Genomic DNA, 20,649 nt, shown 5'->3' on the forward strand with positions numbered 1-20,649 from the left:
GGTAACCATGTCATTGGTAAAGCCACTGAGAATCTTACTTAATAGTCTGCTTATAACAACGTGAAGTGGTAATTTTGCCTTATCTGCTAGTTATTTTCATGAGCTTTACCTCAAAAAAGTAAGGAACTATAGAAATTCTATACATACTTTCCATAAATTAATAGACAAATAATAGATTTATCTCTTATAGCATAACCTCTTAAACTTAACTATATTTCTAGTTAGGGTAACTTCTTGTAATGAACTTCATGTGTTTATGAAAAGTATAAGAAATAAAAGGACATCCACAAGTACCAAGACTAAGCCTTTTTTAAAATATATTTTATTGATTATGCTATTATAGTTGTCCTATTTTTCTTCTCCACTTTATTCTTCTCCGCCCTGCACTTTCCCTCCTACTAGCATTCCCCGCCCAACCACTTAGTTCATGTCCATGGGTCATACATGTAGGTCTTTGGCTTCTCTATTTCCTATAGTATTCTTAACCTCCCCCTGTCTGTATTGTACCTACCAATTATGCTGCTTATTCCCTGTACTTTTCTCCCATTATCCCCCTTCGCCATCCCTGCTGATAAACTTCCATGTGATCTGTATTTCTGTGATTCTGTTCCTGTTCTAGTTGTTTGTTTAGTTTTTTTTTTTTAAGGTTAAGTTGTTGATAGTTGTGGGTTTATTGTCATTTTACTCTTCATATTTTTGATCATCATCTTTTTCTTAGATAAGTCCCTTTAATATTTTGTATAATAAGTGCTTGGTGATGATGAACTCCTTTAACTTGACCTTATCTGGGAAGCACTTTATCTGCCCTTCCATTCTAAATGGTAGCTTTGCTGGATAGAGTAATCTTGGTTGTAGGCCCTTGCCTTTCATGACTTCAAATACTCCTTTCCAGCCCCTTCTTGCCTGCAAGGCTTCTTTTGAAAAATCAACTGATAGTCTTCTGGGAACTCCTTTGTAGGTAACTGCCTCCTTATCTCTTGCTGCTTCTAGGATTCCCTCTTTAATTTTAATCTTGAGTAATGTAATTATGATGTGCCTTGGTGTGTGCTTCCTTGGGTCCAGCTTCTTTGGGACTCTCTGAGCTTCCTGGATGTCTGTTTCCTTTGCCAGAGTTCTCCTTTGGCAAAGTTCTCCTTCGTTGTTTTTTTCCAGTAAGTTTTCCATTTCTTGCTCTTCCTCTTCTTCTGGCACCCCTATGATTTGGATGTTGGAACATTTAAAGATGTCCCAGAGGTCCCTAGGCCTCTCATTTTTCAAATTCTTTTTTCTTCATTTTGGTTTGGTTGAATATTTACTTCTTCCTTCTCTCCAAATCATTGATTTGAGTCCTGGTTTCTTTCCCTTCACTGTTGGTTCCCTGTATATTTTCCTTTATTTCACTTTGCATAGGCTTCACTTCTTCTTCTGTTTTATGACTATACTCAACCATTTCTGTGAGCATCCCGATTACCAGTGTTTTCAGCTCTCCATCTAATAGATTGGCTGTCCCTTAGTTATGTTTTTTGGGCTTTGATCTGTTCTTTCATTTGGGCTGTATTTTTTGTAAGGGAGAGTTAGGTATTTGCCAGGTTGGGGCAACCCACTTGGCTGCCATATGGTGCTGTATGTGCGGGGGGGGGGGGTCCAAGAGGGAACAGTGCTGCTTGCTCAGCTACTGTCTGGCTTTCAGTCACTTTCCCTGCTACCCACAGGCAAATTTGGCCCTTCTGGTGCTGATTCCTGGGTAGGTTGGCTTATGTACATTCTAGGACCCTGTGGGTCTCCCCAGTGAACTTTCCTGTGAAGCTGGGAATTTCTCCCACTGCCACAACCCCCACAGGTTTTATAGCCAGAGGTTTTGAGGCTTTATTTCCCTGAGCTGGAACCCTGTGTTTCATGGTCTGTCTCACTCCCAGTTGTTTCTCCTGGTTTATCCACATGCAAATGTGGGACCGCCCAGTCTGCCAGCTGCCACCTTGCCTGCCCAGGTCCACCAGCCTCACCTTGCCCACCCGGGCCTCTAGCCGCTGCCTTGCTGTGGGTCTTCTCTATGTGGGCTGCCTGTCTCTGCCCCTTCTAGCAGTCTGAATGAATGTTTCTTCTTTAACTCCTTAGTTGTCAGGTTTCCATACAGTTTAATTTTCTGGCAGTTCTGATAATTTTCTGTTTTTAAATTTGTTGTCCTCCTTTTGGTTGTGCAAGGAGGCAGAGTATATCTACCTATGCCTCCATCTTGCTGGAAGTCCAAGACTAAGCCTTTTGGAATATTATGGAGTAGCTCTCTTAGATATGAGGTTCACAAGTGCCAGTCCTTGGACCTCTGGCAGACCCACTTCATCAGGATCTATTGTCCTGTAGAGCTTTCCAGAATTTGAGACAGTAAATGTAGTTATTATGCTCTCTATCTTTATGATTTATATATACATATATGTGTGTATATATGTAAAAACCAGCTCTTTATTTTTAATATTCAAAATTCGACCTTTATGTGCAGATTATATATATCAAATAATATAATTATTTTCTAATATATTTTCCAGATATCAGATTAATGTAATTTATTTCCTTAACCTCAGTCAGAATGAACTTAAACTGTTCCCAGATATGACATTTATCTTAGTCCATCAGAGTTTTTGGATGAGTTTTAGAACTTATTTTCTGTTGGCCTAAAAATTGAAAAATACTGCAACAATATATACCCAGAGAGGCCCAGCTGAAAATGTGTCCCTTTTTATCCAGCGTGTGGTGTTGCCTTGTGAGCCTTTCCTATAGTAAAATGCCTTAAACTCTAGAGAGATAATTTGCTATTAGCAATTTTCAGAGAGGATTAATATTCAGATTTATTTCTAGTGATGATGACCTATAGAAAAATCAGTAAAAACCTCAAAACTAATATCATGCTTCATTTTCCTATTTAGTACCTATTTCATTTAAAAGCACCTGTGGCAAGCTGCTAGATATATAACATCATACTCTTTCTTAAAAACTCTACATCTCCAGAGCTTTTGGTATTTATAACCTAGAGGGTAAGATAGAAATGAGGATCTGAAATTTTTACTTTCACTTTAAAAAAATTGAGGCTGGAGATCTAAAAGAAAACACTAAACCAACTCGCAGTAAACCTTAACCTAAGGATCATTTACTTAAAGCTAATAAACAATAATCTAGCAGTTCTTTGGGAATTCTGATCACCTAAAACATATCAAGAACCTGCAAGTAAGGTAAAGAAAAACACATTTGGTTAGTAAAAAAAGAAAAAGTTAAATAAAACACTCAGGTTTATTTACTGAAGGAGTGACTCAATTTATTATAGTGTGAGGAAGGCCAAGCCCAAAGCTCTGCTGGGCAGTAGGAGTGAGAAGGGCAAACACTCATTCACTCAGTGAACATATATTGTATCCCTGTCATGCAAGGGAGGACCCAAAAAACCAGAATTGTCTTCTGGAGGGTGGGCCCCTTGTAGTACAGGCTTCCCCTGTACTAGAACACTAGGTGAATGTTCTAGGAACCCATCTGTATCAGTGTACCAGCTGGCATTGTTGTGAGAGGCTGCATTCAGCTTCAGTGAATTATTTTGGAAGACTTTCAATGTAGTTGTCCATTTTATTATTTTTTTAATTGTTGTTCAAGTACAGTTTTCTGTCTGCAGTTGTCCATTTTATGATGGGCGATTTATGAATATACCTGCTCATACTGTTATGAGTGTTAAGCAGTTTTTGACCAAAAAACAGCATGACCCCTATGCCCCACCCTCCCTATTCACTCGATCTCACCCCAAACAACTTTATTTTGTTTCCCCTGGATGAAGAAAGTCTTCAAAGGGAATCATTTTGCTGATGTGGAAGAGGTAAAACAAAAACAGCAGAATCATTAAAAAGCATCAAAATTAATGAGCTCGAAACCTGTTTTGAGCAGTGGAAAAAATGATTGGTGGGTTGCATTAAATGGAGAGTACTTTGAAGGTGACTGGCATTTAAACGTGTAAGAATGCACAATTCTTTATGAATTCTGTTTTTTGGGGAGGTACCCTGCCATATTGAGTTTGCATTTGCATTTTCCTTCTTTCCAAGGAGAAAAGGAAGAAGTAGGGATTTTATATTCAGATTTGCTTTACTGTAGCGTCTGTAGTTTCTATCTCATTGTGTAAAAAAAGTTTATTGTTTTTAATCACTATCAAATTGGCAAGTAGAAAATAATAACCCTATACTGAGATATAGATGCTGTGAAAGTCAGCTAGGTTTGCTCACAATCTTTATACTCTTATTAGTAAGCCTCACCTCACTGATACTCTTAGGATCTCATGAGTTAGGGAAATTAATTACGATAATTTTTTTAATACAGTGATCCACTCTATATTAGGATCTAAGTCTTTTTTGATATTTGAAATAAAAGCCTTGTTACTGAAATTTTTATACAGCTATAGAGAGAAAATGAATCAGTTTCTTTCTCATTTGTGCACAGTTGTTGAAAGATGGGAGGAGAGAATCTGAATAGGACTGTCCTGTGCTGCTTCCTTTCCCATCTTCTCATCCCATCTGTGATTATCTTTTGTTTTTTATTTTTTAAGATGTAGTAGGGAAGGAGAGAGAGAGGGAGAGAAACATTGATGTGCAAGAGATACATAAGTTGGTTGCCTCTTGTGCGCCCCCAACTGGGGACCTGGCCCACAATCCAGACATGTGTCCTGACTGGAGATTGAACCAGCTACCCTTTGGTTCACAGGCCAGCACTCAGTCCGCTGAGCCACACCAGCCAGGGTGGTGATTATCTTTTAAAGCACAGAAGCTGAGGCGGGGGATATTCCCATTTGTCCCATTGCCTTTCACTGTTAGCATTTACCGTCTATGCCTAGACCTTTTGTTATCTCTTACCCTGTTGAAGATGTCTGTTTGTAAGATCCTTTCTTAAAAATTTGAAGGGTTCTTTCTTGTATGCCAGTGCAGGTCTCTGAGGCCATAGTCCCTTTTTTGTCGTATTTGGGCTTGACTTCACCTGGTTCTTTCTGCATAGTCATACATCTCACCCGACCATTTTCCTTTGGCTAAGTGATAGTTTATCTCTTTATTTCTTATCTTTCAAATCTGTTTCTTAAACCTAAGGGATTTAAAGCTTCCCAAACCCTACCAGAGTTCTCACTTTTGGTTCAGCACTGACTTCCTTATATTTTAATAACTATGCTAGTTTTAGTTATTAAATTACAAGTCTCTTGATGGGCACTTGGGCTCTTCCATAAGGGTGCATATAGTCTTTCAAATTAATGTTTTGGATTTCTTCAGATGTCTTCCCAGAAGTGGAATCACTGAGCTATAAGGCAATTCCATTTTTAATTTATTTGGAACCTCCACACTGGTTCCGCAGTGGCTGTACCAATCTACCTTCCCACCAACTGTGTACAAGGGTTCCCTTGTCTCCACATCTAGAATTTGGTTGCTAATTTATTCTTTCATTCATTCATTTCATTCAATCCTCACTGGAGGGCATGTTTATTGATTTTTTTTTTTTTTAGAGGGAGAGGAAGGGAGGGAGCATGAGAAGGAGAGATTGCTTGCCTTTCTTAGGCCTTGATCAGGGACAGAACCCATAACCCAGGTATGTGCCCTGACTGGGAATCGAACCCGAGACATTTTGGTTTGCAGAAGGTTGCCCAACCAACTGAACCACACCAGCTAGGGCTGTTGATTTATTGATGGTAATCATTCTAACAGGTGTGAGGTGGTATCTCATTGTGGTTTTGATTTTCATTTCTCTGATGATTAGTGATGCTATTCATATGTCTGTTGGCCCACAGTAGATGAGTAGATAATGAAAGATGTGGTACATTTACACAATGGAATCCTACTCAGCCATAAAAAGAATGAAATCTTACCTTTTGCGACAGCACTGATGGACCTAGAGGGTATTCTGTTAAGTGAAATAAGTCAGAGAAAGACAAATACATGATTTCACTTATATGTGGAATCTAAAGAACAAAATAAAAGAAAAATAGACTTGTAGATACAGAGAATAGACTGACAGTTGTTGAAGGGGAGGGATTATGGGGGCTGGGTGAACAACTTTGAAGGGGTTAAGCAGTACAATCTGTAGATACAAAATAGTCCCAGAGATGTGGATTACAGCCTAGGGAACACAGTCAGCAATGACATGATGACTGTGTGTGGGGTCGGGGTGTGGGTGGTTGAGGCCGTGGGGGGACCACTCTGTAGAGTACATGGTTTTCTGGCCACTTTGTTATACACCTGCAACTAATACTGAATGTAAACTGGAACTGGAAAAAATGTTAATTTAGAACAAACACTAAACAAATAATATAGGTAGTTTGTAAAAAGAGTAATTATAAGTCTGTAGTGGGACAGGGGAAAAGATATTAGAGGATAAGTCTTTTTTTCCCTGGTATCCTTTTATGTAATTCGTAGAGAATATACATATTCTCTAACTTTATATGTTACTTTCATAAAAAGCAGATAGAATTGCTCCTGTCTTTGAGGGAAGTTTTTAGGAAAAATGTTTCTTCTTATAATCGTAACTTAAAATTGCAATATCATTCAGAACTTTGGGTAGATTCTTTCACCCAGGAATGGGAGGAAGAATTTCTTTCCTTACTTCCTTCTCTTGGTGCTCTTGGACCCTTACTTTCAAGCTGAAATTGTGTATAGTTCAGCTAGTGTGATAACTGAGGCTTTTATAATTTTTTACTTGAACCGTCATTTGTAATTTTCTGTATGAAGATGTACACAGGTTGGCAAAGTGGTTTATAAATGACCTTATGAGGATTGAGGATATTTGTATTCTGAAAAGCAAGTTATTTGTTTTTCTTTAAAGACTAGTGAGAGTGGAAAGTATATTTGACAGTGACCATCATTTTGATTGATTTATTTTTTTTAAGATTTTATTTCTTTTTAGAGATGGGGGAAGGGAGGGAAAGAAACACTGCCCAGTTGCCTCTTGTCCCCAGCTGGGGATCTGGCCTGCAACCCAAGCATGTACCTTGACTGGGAATCCAACTGGCAACCTTTTGATTTGTGAGACATAGCCCAACCCACTGAGCCACACCAGTCAGGGCTGATTTACCTTTCTTCACCCATATTTCTGTTGTATACTCTGTGAGAAAATTTATTCCTATTACTAATTTTAAATGAAGAATCAGCTTTTTAAAAATTATTAAAATGCTAATAAGAGATCTGCTAAAGCATACATGACATACGTTGTATTTAAAAGGGTAATTCATTCTTCAACAGCTTTTGAAGTAATCTCATTGCCTTTTTAATGTCCTTGGAAACCTTGTATCTACTTCATACCTTTCACTTATGGTTGTATTTATTTAAACCACCTCATATAAGAGTTTCTCTGTGATATTTATATACTAATTGTTGAGTGGAATTATTTTAACTCATTTTTTTCTCAGTTTTAAGTTTTTCTCCTTTTGTTTCCATAGAAGTTACTTGAGTAGTAATATGTTTGCCTATCACTAATTAAAGTTTTTCTTTAATAACAGATTTATACCTAAAACTGGAAGATGTGACCCATAAATTTAATAAGCCCTGCATAATGGATGTAAAAATAGGGCGTAAAAGCTATGATCCTTTTGCCTCATCTGAGAAGATTCAGCAACAGGTCAGCAAGTACCCATTAATGGAAGAGATTGGGTTCTTGGTGCTTGGCATGCGGGTAAGAGTGATTATTAGTATAATACACACATTTTTTACATGTTTTTTCTTGAAAATTATAGATGTCATTATAATACTGAGTCAGAAGATGATATGATTTGGAATTTGGTTGTCTATAACTCCCCAGCGTGGGCAGAGATTTTTTTATCTCTTGTTCACTGGTTACATTGTCAGTGTCTGGAATAATTGTGACACTTAGTATGTGATTAACAAATAAATGAATGAAGGGCTGACCTTCACGACTCCAACTCTGGTAATTTTGTTTTAAAGAAGCTTTAAGTTTAGCTGTAACATAAATAACGTGATAAGTAAAGGTTATTTATGATTTTCCCATGAGGAAAGTCCTGAGTTTATATATTCAGTAATTTTTCTGTTTTTAAAATAGAAAAGGGAAACTAAAATTAAGTCATTGTATCAAACTGTGGTTTAAAAACAGTTATTTTATTTGCTCATGATTCTCTGGGTTGTCAATTCGAGCTGATCTCAAGTAGACAGTTCTGCTGATCTCATCTAGGGTCCCTTGTGTGGCTGCACTCATCTTTCTGATGGCTCGCCTGGGACTAGATGGTCTAAAGTGACTCCACGCTTGTGTCTGGGAGTTCGTTCTAACTTTTGGATGGGCCTTTTTCCACGTGTTCTCATCCTCCAGGAGGCTAGTTGGAACTCCTTCATGTACCGCATTCCAAGAGGGCAAGTGGGAGCTACAAGGGCTCTTAAAATCTAGGTTAGGCAGTTACTTTCTGGAATTTTTTAGGTCCAAGTATATCACAGGATCAGCTTATACTATTGGTTGGGAGGAGAAATAGACTCCACTTCTGATGGTGGGAATAGGGAAGTCACTGTGCAAATGGCAGCATATACAAAGAGGAGAAGGATTGTTGAGGCCATCTTTGCAAATGATATGCCACAATTAAGATGTACAGCCATGGCTGGGTGGCTTGTTTGATTGGAGCATCCTCCTATAAACCAAAGGGTTGCAGGTTTGATCCTTTGGTCAGGGCATATACCTGGGTTGCAGGTTCTATCCTTGGTCAGGGTGTGTGTGAGAGGCAATTTGATTGTTGTTTCTTCCTCTCACCCTTCTCTCCTCTGAAATCAGTGAAACATATTTTTGGGTGAGGATTTTTTTTTAAAGACGTAATGTAGAACAAAATTCTCTAAACAAATGATTTTCAGTATATTTTCTAGACGTGTGGAGGTTAAATTTGATAAATGAGTATGTACCTATATAAGCATGGTGAGGTAGTTTTAAAATTCATCATAAAAAATGATATATGGATCTCTTGAGTTTTAAACAAGAGAGTTAATAGAGAGCATTATAGATGGATTGTTAATGTGATGGTTATAAAAGCACAGTTTAATTTGGCATTCTGATCAAAGAAATTGTTGATGTAGTTATTTCATTTAGAAAACCATAATTAAATGTTAATATAAGGAAAAAGGAAAAAGGTTAATGGCATAATGTTAAAATAAACAAGAAATAAATACCCACAGGAATCTGACAGGGCAACTATTTAATCCTTCACTGTTTTCAGATCTTACCCTTCCAATTTCTTCCTCACTTTTAGCAGAGGACTTTACCTCCTACTATGGAAAAAAAAATTAAAGCCATCAGACAGGAATTCCTTTAATTTCCTGCCAACACATGTATATATCTAACCTGCAAGTGCTTTCATTCCCTGTATTCCTTCCTGTCTTATTGAAGAATTTTTCATCCTGTCTAAGGAGAGCCCTTCCCAGTGCCCTCCAGATCTCATTCCTTTCCACCTCTTTGGGAATCTAATACTATTGATTCTTTCTTGTGTTACATCTTCAACTTCTGTCTCTTTTTCCTCTTTCCCTTTTGTTTTATATATGTTCAGATCACTCAATTAAAAAAAAAAACAACCCACATCAAACCACTTACAACCTGTCTTCTCTTCACAACCAAACTAGTTATTTCTGTTGCCTTACTTCCCATTTAGTATTTTTAACCTCCAATCTGGCTTTTGCTTCATCATGACACTGGATTAGCTTCTGACTAAGGTCCCTAATGACATCTTCATGTCACTAAATACAAATGGCATTTTCATTACTCACCTTACTTCACTTTGAAAAGCAACTTCAAGGCTAACTAGGTCTTCTTCAAAACATTACTTTTGATGTTCATGATACTACACCATCTCCTGGTTTTTTTTTTCCAAAGATTACCTTGTTGTTTTCTTTGCCAGCACGTTTATTTTCTGTTTATTCTTTAAATGTTGAGGTATTTCTCTCTGTTCCATTTTACTGCCGCCCTCTCTTTTGTTTCTTCCTTTGTTCTTATTGGTTCAGTTTCACTTACACTAATAACTCCCAAGGGCATATCTTTAGCCTAAGTTTTTTGTCCTTTTATGTCCTAATCTGTATAGCTAAGATCCTACTAGAAATTTTACTTGGATGACTTAAAAACATCTAGAACTAATATATAAAAAAGTGATCCACTCATCTCTCTCACAACCAACTACAACAATAGCAACAATCTCTATTGTTCCTTATTTCAATAAATGGCATCACTAGTTTTACCAACTAAAAACCTTGTAGCCATCATATCCTCTCAGAGCCATCCATCAATCCTATTGATCTTAATTCCCAAGCATCTCAAATCCCATTTTCATCATTATCCTTTTCCAGACTCTAGTTTCTTAACTGATCTCTCAAGTTCAGTTTTTCTTTCTTCCAGTCTGTTTTCCAAACATTACAAAATAATTATGACATTGTCCTATTAAAAACTCCTCTGGGTTTCTATGCATTAAGGTACATACACAGGATAAATAAATAAGGCATTGCACATGTTGTTTCTCCAAATAGAGGTTCCTCTGTTTGATGTATTTTTTAAATCATTGATATGATTTAAATACCATTGAATTCACTCATTTAAAGTATATAATTCATTGGTTTTAATATATTTATGGAATTGGGCAACCATCACCATATTCAACTTCAGAACATTTTTATCACCCCCAGAAGAAATATTGTACCTATTAGCATTTGAAATCCTGTCTTTTGAGACAACATGGATGGACCTTGAGAACATTATCCTAAGCACAATAAGCCAGACAAAGAACAACAAATACTGTATGGTATTACTTATATATGGAATAAAAAAGAAGAAGAAAAGCTGACTTCATAGAGACAAATTAGAATGATGGTTTCCAGGGATTTGGAGGGTGAAGATATGGGAAATGTAGGTCAAAGGGTACAAATTTTCAGTTACGAGTTGAATAAGTTATGAGTACAGCATGGTAACTGTAGTTAATAATACAGCAATGTGTACTTGAAATTGGCTGAAAGTAGATCCAAAGTGTTCTCACCACATACACACACATACAAGATAATAGGTTTGTTGATTATCTTGATTTTGGTAAGCTTTGCACGATGTATGTGTATACCAAATAATCACATTGTACCTTTAAATGTGTACATTGATAATTGTCATTTGTTCCTCAGTTACATAAATGAAGTATATTTTAATATCTGATAGGATGGCAAGGTTAGTCCCTCCATATTAATCTTATTTTGACTTTTCCTGTCTATTCTTGCTTTTCTGTATGAATTTTAGCTTATGTGGCTCTCCAAATTGTTGATGTTTTATTATAATTTCATTTTAGTTGTGGATTAATTTAAGTGGAATTGATATCTTTTATGTTGAGTAGTCTTCTCTGAGACCATGATGGGGTGTGTGTATGTGTGTGTATAGGTCTTAGGAATTTGTTTAAAATGTCTTTATATAGATTACACCTTTATTTAATTTCTATATTTTGTTTCTTTTTTGCTGCATTTGTAAATGGGGTCTTAATTATGTTTTTAACCAGTTGTTAGTACACAGCTATATATATATTTGTGTGTGTGTGTGTATTAGTACATAGCTTATTTTCTGCTTATTAATTTTTTAAAGGTAATGCTTTGGTCTGTCTTTTTAAAAGATTTTATTTGTTTATTTTTAGAGAAAGGGGAAGGGAGGGGGAAAGAGAGGAAGAGAAATGTCAGTGTGCAAGAGAAACATCAATTGGTTGCCTCTTGCACACTCCCAACCAGGGACCTGGCCAGCGACCAAGGCATGTGTCCTGACTGGGAATCAAACAGGTGACTTTTCTGTTTGTGGGACGATGCCCAACCAACCTAGTCACACCAATCAAGGCTCTGGTTGCTAATTTGTATTCAGTTAGCATTTCAAATTTTTATTGTTTTCATTAGTTTTGTAGGTGATTTTTCAGTATATAGTCATTGTCTATAAAGAGTAATATTTTTATTTCCTCTGTTCCAAATTATTATACCTCTAATTACTTTCTCTTGTCTGTTTACATTTGCTAGAGACTCCAGAACAATATTAGAGAGTAGTGATGATAAGGGACATTGTGGTAGAACACTTTTTTTGGAAGTGTGCCTTAGGACAGGGGCTTCTTTATATTCACTTTAAACTTGAGACTTACCTTTGGTGGGTTGAGGTAGATGACTTTTCATATTGGGAATACTCATACATCTATCCTTTTAAAGAGTTTTCATTGATAGTGGATATAAATTTGTTAAATGCCTTTTCAGAATCTATTGAAATGATGACAAGGTTTTTTAAGAATCCGTTAGAATGAATCATATAAATAGATCTTCCCATCTTTAACCATTGCTGAGATAAATTCTGCATGGTCAAGGAGTATTCATTTTGAATATTCACTACTTTTTCTGACAGGTTTATCATGTTCATTCTGATAGCTATGAGACAGAAAACCAGCACTATGGAAGAAGCTTAACAAAAGAAACTCTAAAGGATGGTAAGGATTGGAAAACCACATTTCAGTGCTTTGATTACTGCACAATTATCAAATGTAATTCTAAAGTGATTTTGGTTTTAATTCTCTTTTGGTATAATGAGTGAATTCACAGAATTGGCCTGATTGTAATCTGTAGTTCGCGATACACCAAAACTGCAGGTCCATGAATGGTCCTCTTACATTTTCCTTCTTTTTTTAATTTATTAATGTACTTAAATAAAAATGAGCATCTATGAAACTACCATGTAGTCCAAGCACTGGAACTAGAGGTTGTCTTTAAAATCCTAGTATATAGATCATGGTATGTTAAAACTACTTGTTACATAAGAGACTTCAAAGTGTGTGTTATGGCATGTAATTTATTTTTATTGAAATTTCCCTTTTATAGTTGAGCTATATATTACTAGCTTCTAGAACTACATTATGAATAAACAAGTAGCATTAAAAGTAGTTTAAATAAATCTGTTAACATGTGCTTCTAAACATATTTAGATCAGAATGATAAAAACAATGATATCCTAGATTTCTGGAAATAATATTTTATTGGAAGTTTATTCTTAGCTGTACCTAAGGTGAAAAACAGGTTATGTGTAGTGTAAAGAGTTTGAAGAAGATTTTTTTATTTTATATGTAGAAAACAGGCATCCTACAGTATGATCTTAATTAGTATTTGCCTTGGCTGATAGATAATATTAAGATTGTCTCTGTATTAAAATATTTCCCAAGCTAATCTGAATATACTTTTTAGTGGTTTCTGTCCCAGAGTGAGGAACATAAATAATTTTAAAAGAGGTCTAATAATCTGATAGGTTAAAACATGTAAAAGTCTCAATTTTGGATAATATACTAAAACTGAAATAGTGCTAGTCCCCAAAGTGAGCTTAACTTTTGTGAAAACACAGACTTAATATTATTGGGAACAGAAAAAATTTAGTACAGCTATGGTTTGGTATTTTGGTAATGGGCTGTTGGCCCATTAAAATCTTATGATTTGACTCCAGGTTTTAGATTAGCTCTTAAATGTGACTCTAACAGACAAATAAGCTTTCTTTCTTTTTTTTTAAGGATTTTATTTATTTATTTTTAGAGAGGGAAGGGAGGGAGGGAGAGAGAGAGAGAGAGAGAGAGAAACATCAATGTGCGGTTGCTGGGGGTCATGGCCTGCAACCCAGGCATGTACCCTGACTGGGAATTGAACCTGCGACACTGTGGTTCGCAGCCCGCGACAAATAAACTTCCTATAAAATCCCTCACAGCAAATGAAGCAAATCTTGGAATACATTCCTAAGAGAATATATATAGAAAGAACTAAACTACCAGTCTATCTGCAATAAATACTTCTGTCTAAACGTGATATTTCACTTTACATAAGTGTCACTTAAATGTTTTCTAGTAAGAACATCACCAGAAACTAAGTTGAGGTCCAGGTTTCCATGTCTGACTATAGTTCCTGCCTGTTCAGTTAATTGCGAGGGATGATGGGAAAAATTGAATAACTGTATCTGAGTTTAGTTCTGAGGTGGTAGCTGTTTTAGGTTATAATCATAATAATACATTACAATATTATTATATTTTCCTTTTTATAGGAGTTTCCAGGTTTTTTCATAATGGATTCTGCTTAAGAAAAGATGCTGTTGCTGCCAGTATTCAGAAGGTTGAGAGTATCCTGCAGTGGTTTGAAAGCCAGAAGCAGCTTAACTTTTATGCAAGTTCATTACTGTTCGTTTATGAAGGTTCATCTCAGTCAACTACTACAAAATCAAATGACAGAACTTTGGCAGAAAAGTTTTTGTCCAAAGGACAATTCTCAGACCCAGATGTACTGGAGTACAATAATAATTTTCGAGTGTTAAGTTCCACAACAAATGGAAAAATAGAGGCTTCAGTAGGCAAAAGCTTGTCTAAGATGTATGCTCGTCACAGAAAAATGTATTCAAAAAAGCATCACAGTCAGACTTCATTGAAAGTTGAAAATATAGAGCAAGACAATGGGTGGAAAAGCTTGTCACAGGAACATTTGAACGGAAATGTACTTTCCCAACTGGAAAAAGTTTTCTATCATCTTCCCACTGGTTGCCAAGAGATTGCAGATGTAGAAGTGCGAATGATAGATTTTGCTCATGTTTTCCCTAGCAACACAATGGATGAGGGATATGTTTATGGGCTGAAGCATTTAATTACTGTACTGCAGAGTATTTTAGACAAATGAATCCTTTTCTGCAGTCTTTTTAAGGGGTGGGGCAATCATTGTGAAGAGGAGCAGTCTATCTCTGCACTTGTAATGCTATGTAAAAAGTTTATATTGTGAGTCTACATTTTATTTGTCTTTATACTTTTGGTAGAAGGGTTAACTTTTTTATAATCTTACTCAGGAAAACTAATTATTTGTTCATTAGGAAACTATGAAGAATAAAGAAACTTTGGAATGTTAAGCAGGGAATGTGGTGGTGGTACATGGTTGAAACATCTATTTGGCTCAAGTAAAATGCAAACTACTATTCAGTCATTGAAAGTTTAGTTTTCTGTAGCCAGTTTATCATGGAATCTCTGTCCACCCAACTTTGACAATGAGCCATATCTAAACTCATTACATTATGAGAACACTTTCAAAAATCTAGAAAGCACAGGTTGATGTCGTTAGTATTGCTGTATAAAGCTATTAAAACTGGAGAAAATTCTACTTCAGAAATAAGTACTATTTAGGTTTTACATTAAAGTTTAGATCATCATACCAAATGGTGCTTCTTAATGAAATGATTTTAAATTACTACATTCCAAAAGCGAATTTTCTCTTTAATTTTCACTTATGTTCTTATTGGCAACATGTTATATTTCATGAAAAAGATAATTGAAACGGACAACAACAACAACAAAAATCTTGAAATTAAGGGCACTAACGATTATTCTTGCTGGGGCAAGAGGAAAGAAAGTACTTGGAAAAAGCAACATGTTTTTCCTTTAAAATCTTTCATTTATGGGCAAATTGGAATATATATTTACCACTTTTTGAAAAGTGTTATAAACTATGTAATACCTTTTCTTTTAACTGCAGCTTCACAATGTGGATGATTGAAGGTTTGTCTTATGTCTCCTTTAAATAACTTGAAGTTTTTAAAAAGTTGTATATTTTTATGTGTCCATTTAGTTAACCAGTAGTATAAATGTATGTTTCTAAAAATGGTGTTTTTCAGAGTACTAATAAGCAGTGAAGGACAGCATCCAATATTGAATATTATCAAAAATACTATGTAAATTAATACATAATAGAGAATGGTGCGTATCTAAATCCACACTTCTATTTCATTCTTACTCAAAGTAGTTTTATATTATATTCAAGAGTGAAATTCTGATTTAGTTTCATGGGGAGGGGGCAATACTATTTTTCTGGATAAATTAGATTCTGTATTATCTGTGTTTCATATTCACTGTCTTTTAAAAAAATAAGCATTTATTATTGATAACATTTAAAACTTTAAATTTGCAAATATGTTAGATGTTTATACTCCCATTGTTTGTATTTTGATTCACTAATAACACATCTAAGTTGTTAACAGTTTTGTCATATTATTAGAAGATGTTTTAGAGTTGGGAATTGTTAGTCTTACTAGCCTTCCCCTAGAATTACAAATTAAACTTTTAAATTTAAGCACTTCTTTCTGGTGTGTAGGAAAGCATCACAATTTATGATTCTGTTACCTTCCCAATCCTCTCTGAGGGCACTTTGCAGATATCTGAGCACAAACGGGAGTACCAAATGCACTGTGAATTCTATGCTTAATAAATCTATTAAACCTGAATAACTTCAAAATTCATATGCATTTTGTTATAGCAAAATTCAGTTGTTTTTAATTTTTTATTTAGAGTCATTGTAAGTTTTTTCTAGGGACTTCATATTTTTTTCTACTGCCTAAATGGATATTGGCCTATGCTTTTCATGTGGGGATGAATTTCAAGTCATAATTAATAGTCAGAAATTTTCTAATTTTACTTGATTTCTCCTACAATAGACTTTTGTTGTTGTTGTTATTTGGAGAGCGTGGTTCAGCAAATCTCAAGTTCAGATAATTAGACTCGATTTTGAATCTGAACAAAATAAGATGCTTTTTTTTTTTTTGGTAGGGAATGGTATCAGCCTGTGTAAAATGAATTTAATACATTTAAGTATTATCAGGGTTTTTTTGCACATTTTAGCTCAGTAAAGTGTGAGTTAGCTGTTCCAGATTTTCTTTATCTATATTTGGAAATACAGTTTTGTATAATCATGTTTTGTTTTATATTAATAAAACAAGAAGCGCTTTTTATCTTTTGTTTTTCAGGGAAGGGATTAACATTTAATTCTGTTTGTTTACATTTTTATCACTGTTATCCAATGCTCATTTTATGTTGCTTTATAAGTAAACTTATATATAACAGAGTATCTGTTTATGTAATCTACATGTGACTGTTTTACTATGTAGTCCAGTCATGTAGCATTATGCTGAAATATACCACTGTGGGAATAGAATGATCACTATTCACCAAGCATATTTAAACATATAAATGTTTAAGAAATAAAGTGTAATAAGGATATAGTTTGGGTTAATAAGGTTATCAAATTTTTTCCACTAGGAAACACAAATAATTTTAGTGTATTTCTTATGGAATGCACTCATAGAAAGAACTTCAAGAAATTATGAGTGAAAAATACATTTCTCTAGTAAAAATTTAAATTGTATAATAGTTTTATAATAAAGTATTTACATTAATTGATATTTTAATACGGATGGACGTTGCGTAGATTCAAGTAAAAATTGATGATAAATGCTAAATATTTTATCTAAATAGTTTTTCAAGACTCAGTTGTGAAAATGTGTATATTAAATAGCTCTAACATGGAGCTGATGATATTTCAACACAGTATTCATTATTCTTTATGTGTCTGGAAAGTACTTACTATGTATGTCTCTTACACTACAATTTGCTGTTGTGGGGCTTTAGATTGTGTTAACTGAATAAGAACTGTTTTCTGATTTTGATTGAGTATAATTTACTATTTTATGGTTTTCAAGATGATATTCTTCATATCTCTATAACACCTATCAAATTTTAACATGACTTAAGAAAAAGGAATTTTCAGAGTTATTTTAGTTGCATTTTTTCTGTTTCATGCAACTGAAAACATTTGTTTCTAGGAATTGGAATATTGTTGAAGATGTAGGATGAAAGAAAATGGTAAAACAATGAAAGAATTTTATTTGTGAAATTACAGAAATTTTGTCCTGTAAAACTATTTTAAAGCATTGTCATCATTTTAGTACCATTTTCTTATAGCAGTTGGCATTTGATACTTTAAAACTTGATTTGTTTTACAAATTGTTTACAATGCTTTGTAATAATCGTTCTGATCCAGTGCCTTTAACCTTGGTTTGATGAATGTGTAGCCTCAGTTGTCCTTCCATTACATTCTACGTTATCATAGCATAGACATCAGTTTCTTGTCATTTTAGTCTGTTAATGGTTTGGGAAAACAAGTAGAGTTGCCCGTGGAGGCCAGGCTTCTTAGTTAATTCAAAAATACTTACTGGATATCTACCATGTGCCAAGCATTTTAAGCCCCTGAATATACAGTTGTGAAGCAATCAGATAAAGCTATAACTATTTCCAGTGTTCTGTCTAGATGAGGTGGGGTTGGGGCTGAATTAAAATAGGGATGGTGTAGAGAAATACTCATTTTGAGATGACAAAATTAACTAGCATTTGAGCTTATGTAAAGAGAAGGTAATTATTGAGTTGAAATGAAGCAACTAACAATGTTAGGTTGAAAATAATACTTTGCAGTATTGTAACCTCTTTCACTTTGAGTTCAAGTAGCAATTACAGATAGCATACAAAGGCCTTAATTTTTCCGTTTTCTTGCTGGTAAAGGTACGTTTACTTAGAATGTCCATTTAGAATAGTGTTTTAACATAACATTACTGTGAAAAATGTTCCATTATGTTTTCACAAGCAAATTACTGCACATTTTTTATATTGTATTTTATAATGTAGTACAAATGTTTTTGGCCTCAATCTTCACATCACTAGTATTTTTAAATTTGGCAATGAATACAAAATTTTTGACTTATAGATGATTTTATCATTACCTAAAATGCTAGTTAATATTTTAGGAAGGTTAGAGTTTCCATTTTGGGGGAGTTAATGTATAAATTATTATTTTGATAGCATCTAGTAAGAGGAAATAGTATTCATATGATTACACAAATAAGATTATACTTAAGAATTGTTTTTAATTGTCAAACTTTCTCATCATTGGGGTTAAATTTTGGCCTGGTGTTCACTTATAATATATATTAACAAGTTTAGTTATGAAGTGAAATAGTCAAGTATGATGTATGATGCACCTGCATATGAAAATGGTGTGCACAAAGACACTTTACTTATGGGAGCTGTACTGGAAGACTTACGAAAGCATGTGAAATTGCACCTGAAATTGTGTTATTAGTGACTATGCTAAGTTTATTGTACTTGATGAATGAATGTATTTAGTCAAAGTTACTTTGGTTTAATGTCTCTTTTTAAATGTGTTTGTAATTTGTACTATCAATGGGGGGTATTCTTGGACTGCAGGGGCTATTGTCAATGTGTGATTTTATTTTATAGAATCATCTAATGTGATATACCAATTTTTATAAGTGATATTTAGATAATTCTAATACTGTATATTTGACAACCTATTAAAATGTTTTGCATTGGATCTCCTTTTTTCTTTAATTATAATATACTAACAAACTCATGGTAGTTTAAAAATAACTTATTCAAATACTTGAATGCATATTAATTACCAGAAACTATAAGAATCATTAGGGATTCAAAGATGATTAAGACAGGATGTTAATAGAAGCATATGTATTGGAAATGAAAAACTGTAAACTTTTACATGAATATTTGTTTATTTTTCTATCATATTGACTGAAATTTTTGGAATCAACCCAATAGAGGTGACCTATAGGAGAATTGAATTGACTTGGCTGTGAAAATATATACTATAATTTTAAAACTTTAGAACTAGGTAAACTATTCTTGCGAGTATTTGAAATTTCATGAATTAGTCAGTAACCAGTAAGTAAGTTATTGTTTTCATTCATTCATTAAGAAGAGAGGGCACTGTTGAAATTCTACCCTTTACTGGGCGCTGTGTTTGGCTTTGGAGATTTTTAAAAGTTGATTAAGAGGTTCACTACACATGCTCAAGATATGTACTGTCTTGTAGAAAGGAAGAAAACCTCATAAATGTATAAAATGTTATTTTGGCTATGATTGATTTATCAACATACAGCATTGTGTGAAAAGGGAGTCAGTCTGATGCATACAAGAAGGGCCCTGGCTGGTGTGGCACAGTGGACTGGGCTCCAGCATGCAAACTGAAAGGTCAATGGTTTGATTCCCGGTCAGGGCACATGCTTGGGTTGTGGATCCATGGTTGGGATCTTGTGGGATGCCACCAAGCGATACATCTCTAACACACGGATGTTTTTGTTCCTCTCTCCCTCCTCCTCTCAAAAATAAATAAATAAATAAATCTTTAAAAAAAAAAAACAAAAGGAAGAAGAGGGTGTGTGGTTCATAGCCTCATAGTAGTTGTGAGTCAAGGCTCCAGAAGGTTGTATGGCTTTCCTCTTGTGCCTGCTGCTGTGCACTGTGGGGAGGAATGATTTTGTGTGAAGCAGTTTTTTTCTCTTTAAGACTATCTGCCTATTTGCTGAAAATAGCAGGGAATCCCACAGCTGTAGTCTCCAAGCTGTAACTAAGAACTAAGAGCTGCAGTGAAATAATAAAAATAAAATAACCACTGGGTGTTTTGTTTGAAAAAGCAGGTTCTGATTGAGCAGGCCTGGATGGGGTCTGTGATGCTCCTTGCCCATCTTCCACACTTGGAGAAGCAAGGTTTTTGAAAAGTTCTTTGTGGGTGGAGCTTGCAGTAGAACTTGGATCACTTTGCTATACAAGTAAGCAGAACTGTTTGAAAGCCCAGAGAGAATGCTGAGAAAGAAATGGATTTAGAATGTGGGGAAATACAGCCAGCAAATAGCTTAAGATAATACTAACCATTCTCCATTGGAAGAAAAATTTATCAGCTTTGTCAGGCCATTAAAGCTTCTGTAGCAGTTCTTAAGAATCCTATAATAATAGCCTTGTCTTCTAAAATTATTTTAGGTACCATTGACCTTTTTTGTGTGTGA

The 20,649-nt window shown here is 34.8% G+C and overlaps 1 protein-coding gene across 2 annotated transcripts in view; it reads left to right on the forward strand.

Annotated features, from left to right (window-relative positions):
• The window catches only part of IPMK (inositol polyphosphate multikinase), a 44,894-nt gene extending 25,731 nt beyond the window's left edge, over nucleotides 1-19,163 (forward strand). For both annotated transcript variants that reach the window (XM_045842125.1, XM_045842127.1), the window contains exons 4-6: nucleotides 7,472-7,644; nucleotides 12,349-12,430; nucleotides 14,017-19,163. In XM_045842125.1, the coding sequence (XP_045698081.1) occupies nucleotides 7,472-7,644; nucleotides 12,349-12,430; nucleotides 14,017-14,639 (878 nt within the window). In that variant the 3' untranslated portion in view covers nucleotides 14,640-19,163. The remainder of the gene's footprint in view (nucleotides 1-7,471; nucleotides 7,645-12,348; nucleotides 12,431-14,016) is intronic.
• Nucleotides 19,164-20,649: the final 1,486 nt, after the last annotated feature.

Source organism: Phyllostomus hastatus, unplaced genomic scaffold (genome assembly GCF_019186645.2).
Source record: "Phyllostomus hastatus isolate PE091 unplaced genomic scaffold, TTU_PhHast_1.1 phas_contig_38, whole genome shotgun sequence".
Lineage (NCBI taxonomy): Eukaryota > Metazoa > Chordata > Mammalia > Chiroptera > Phyllostomidae > Phyllostomus > Phyllostomus hastatus.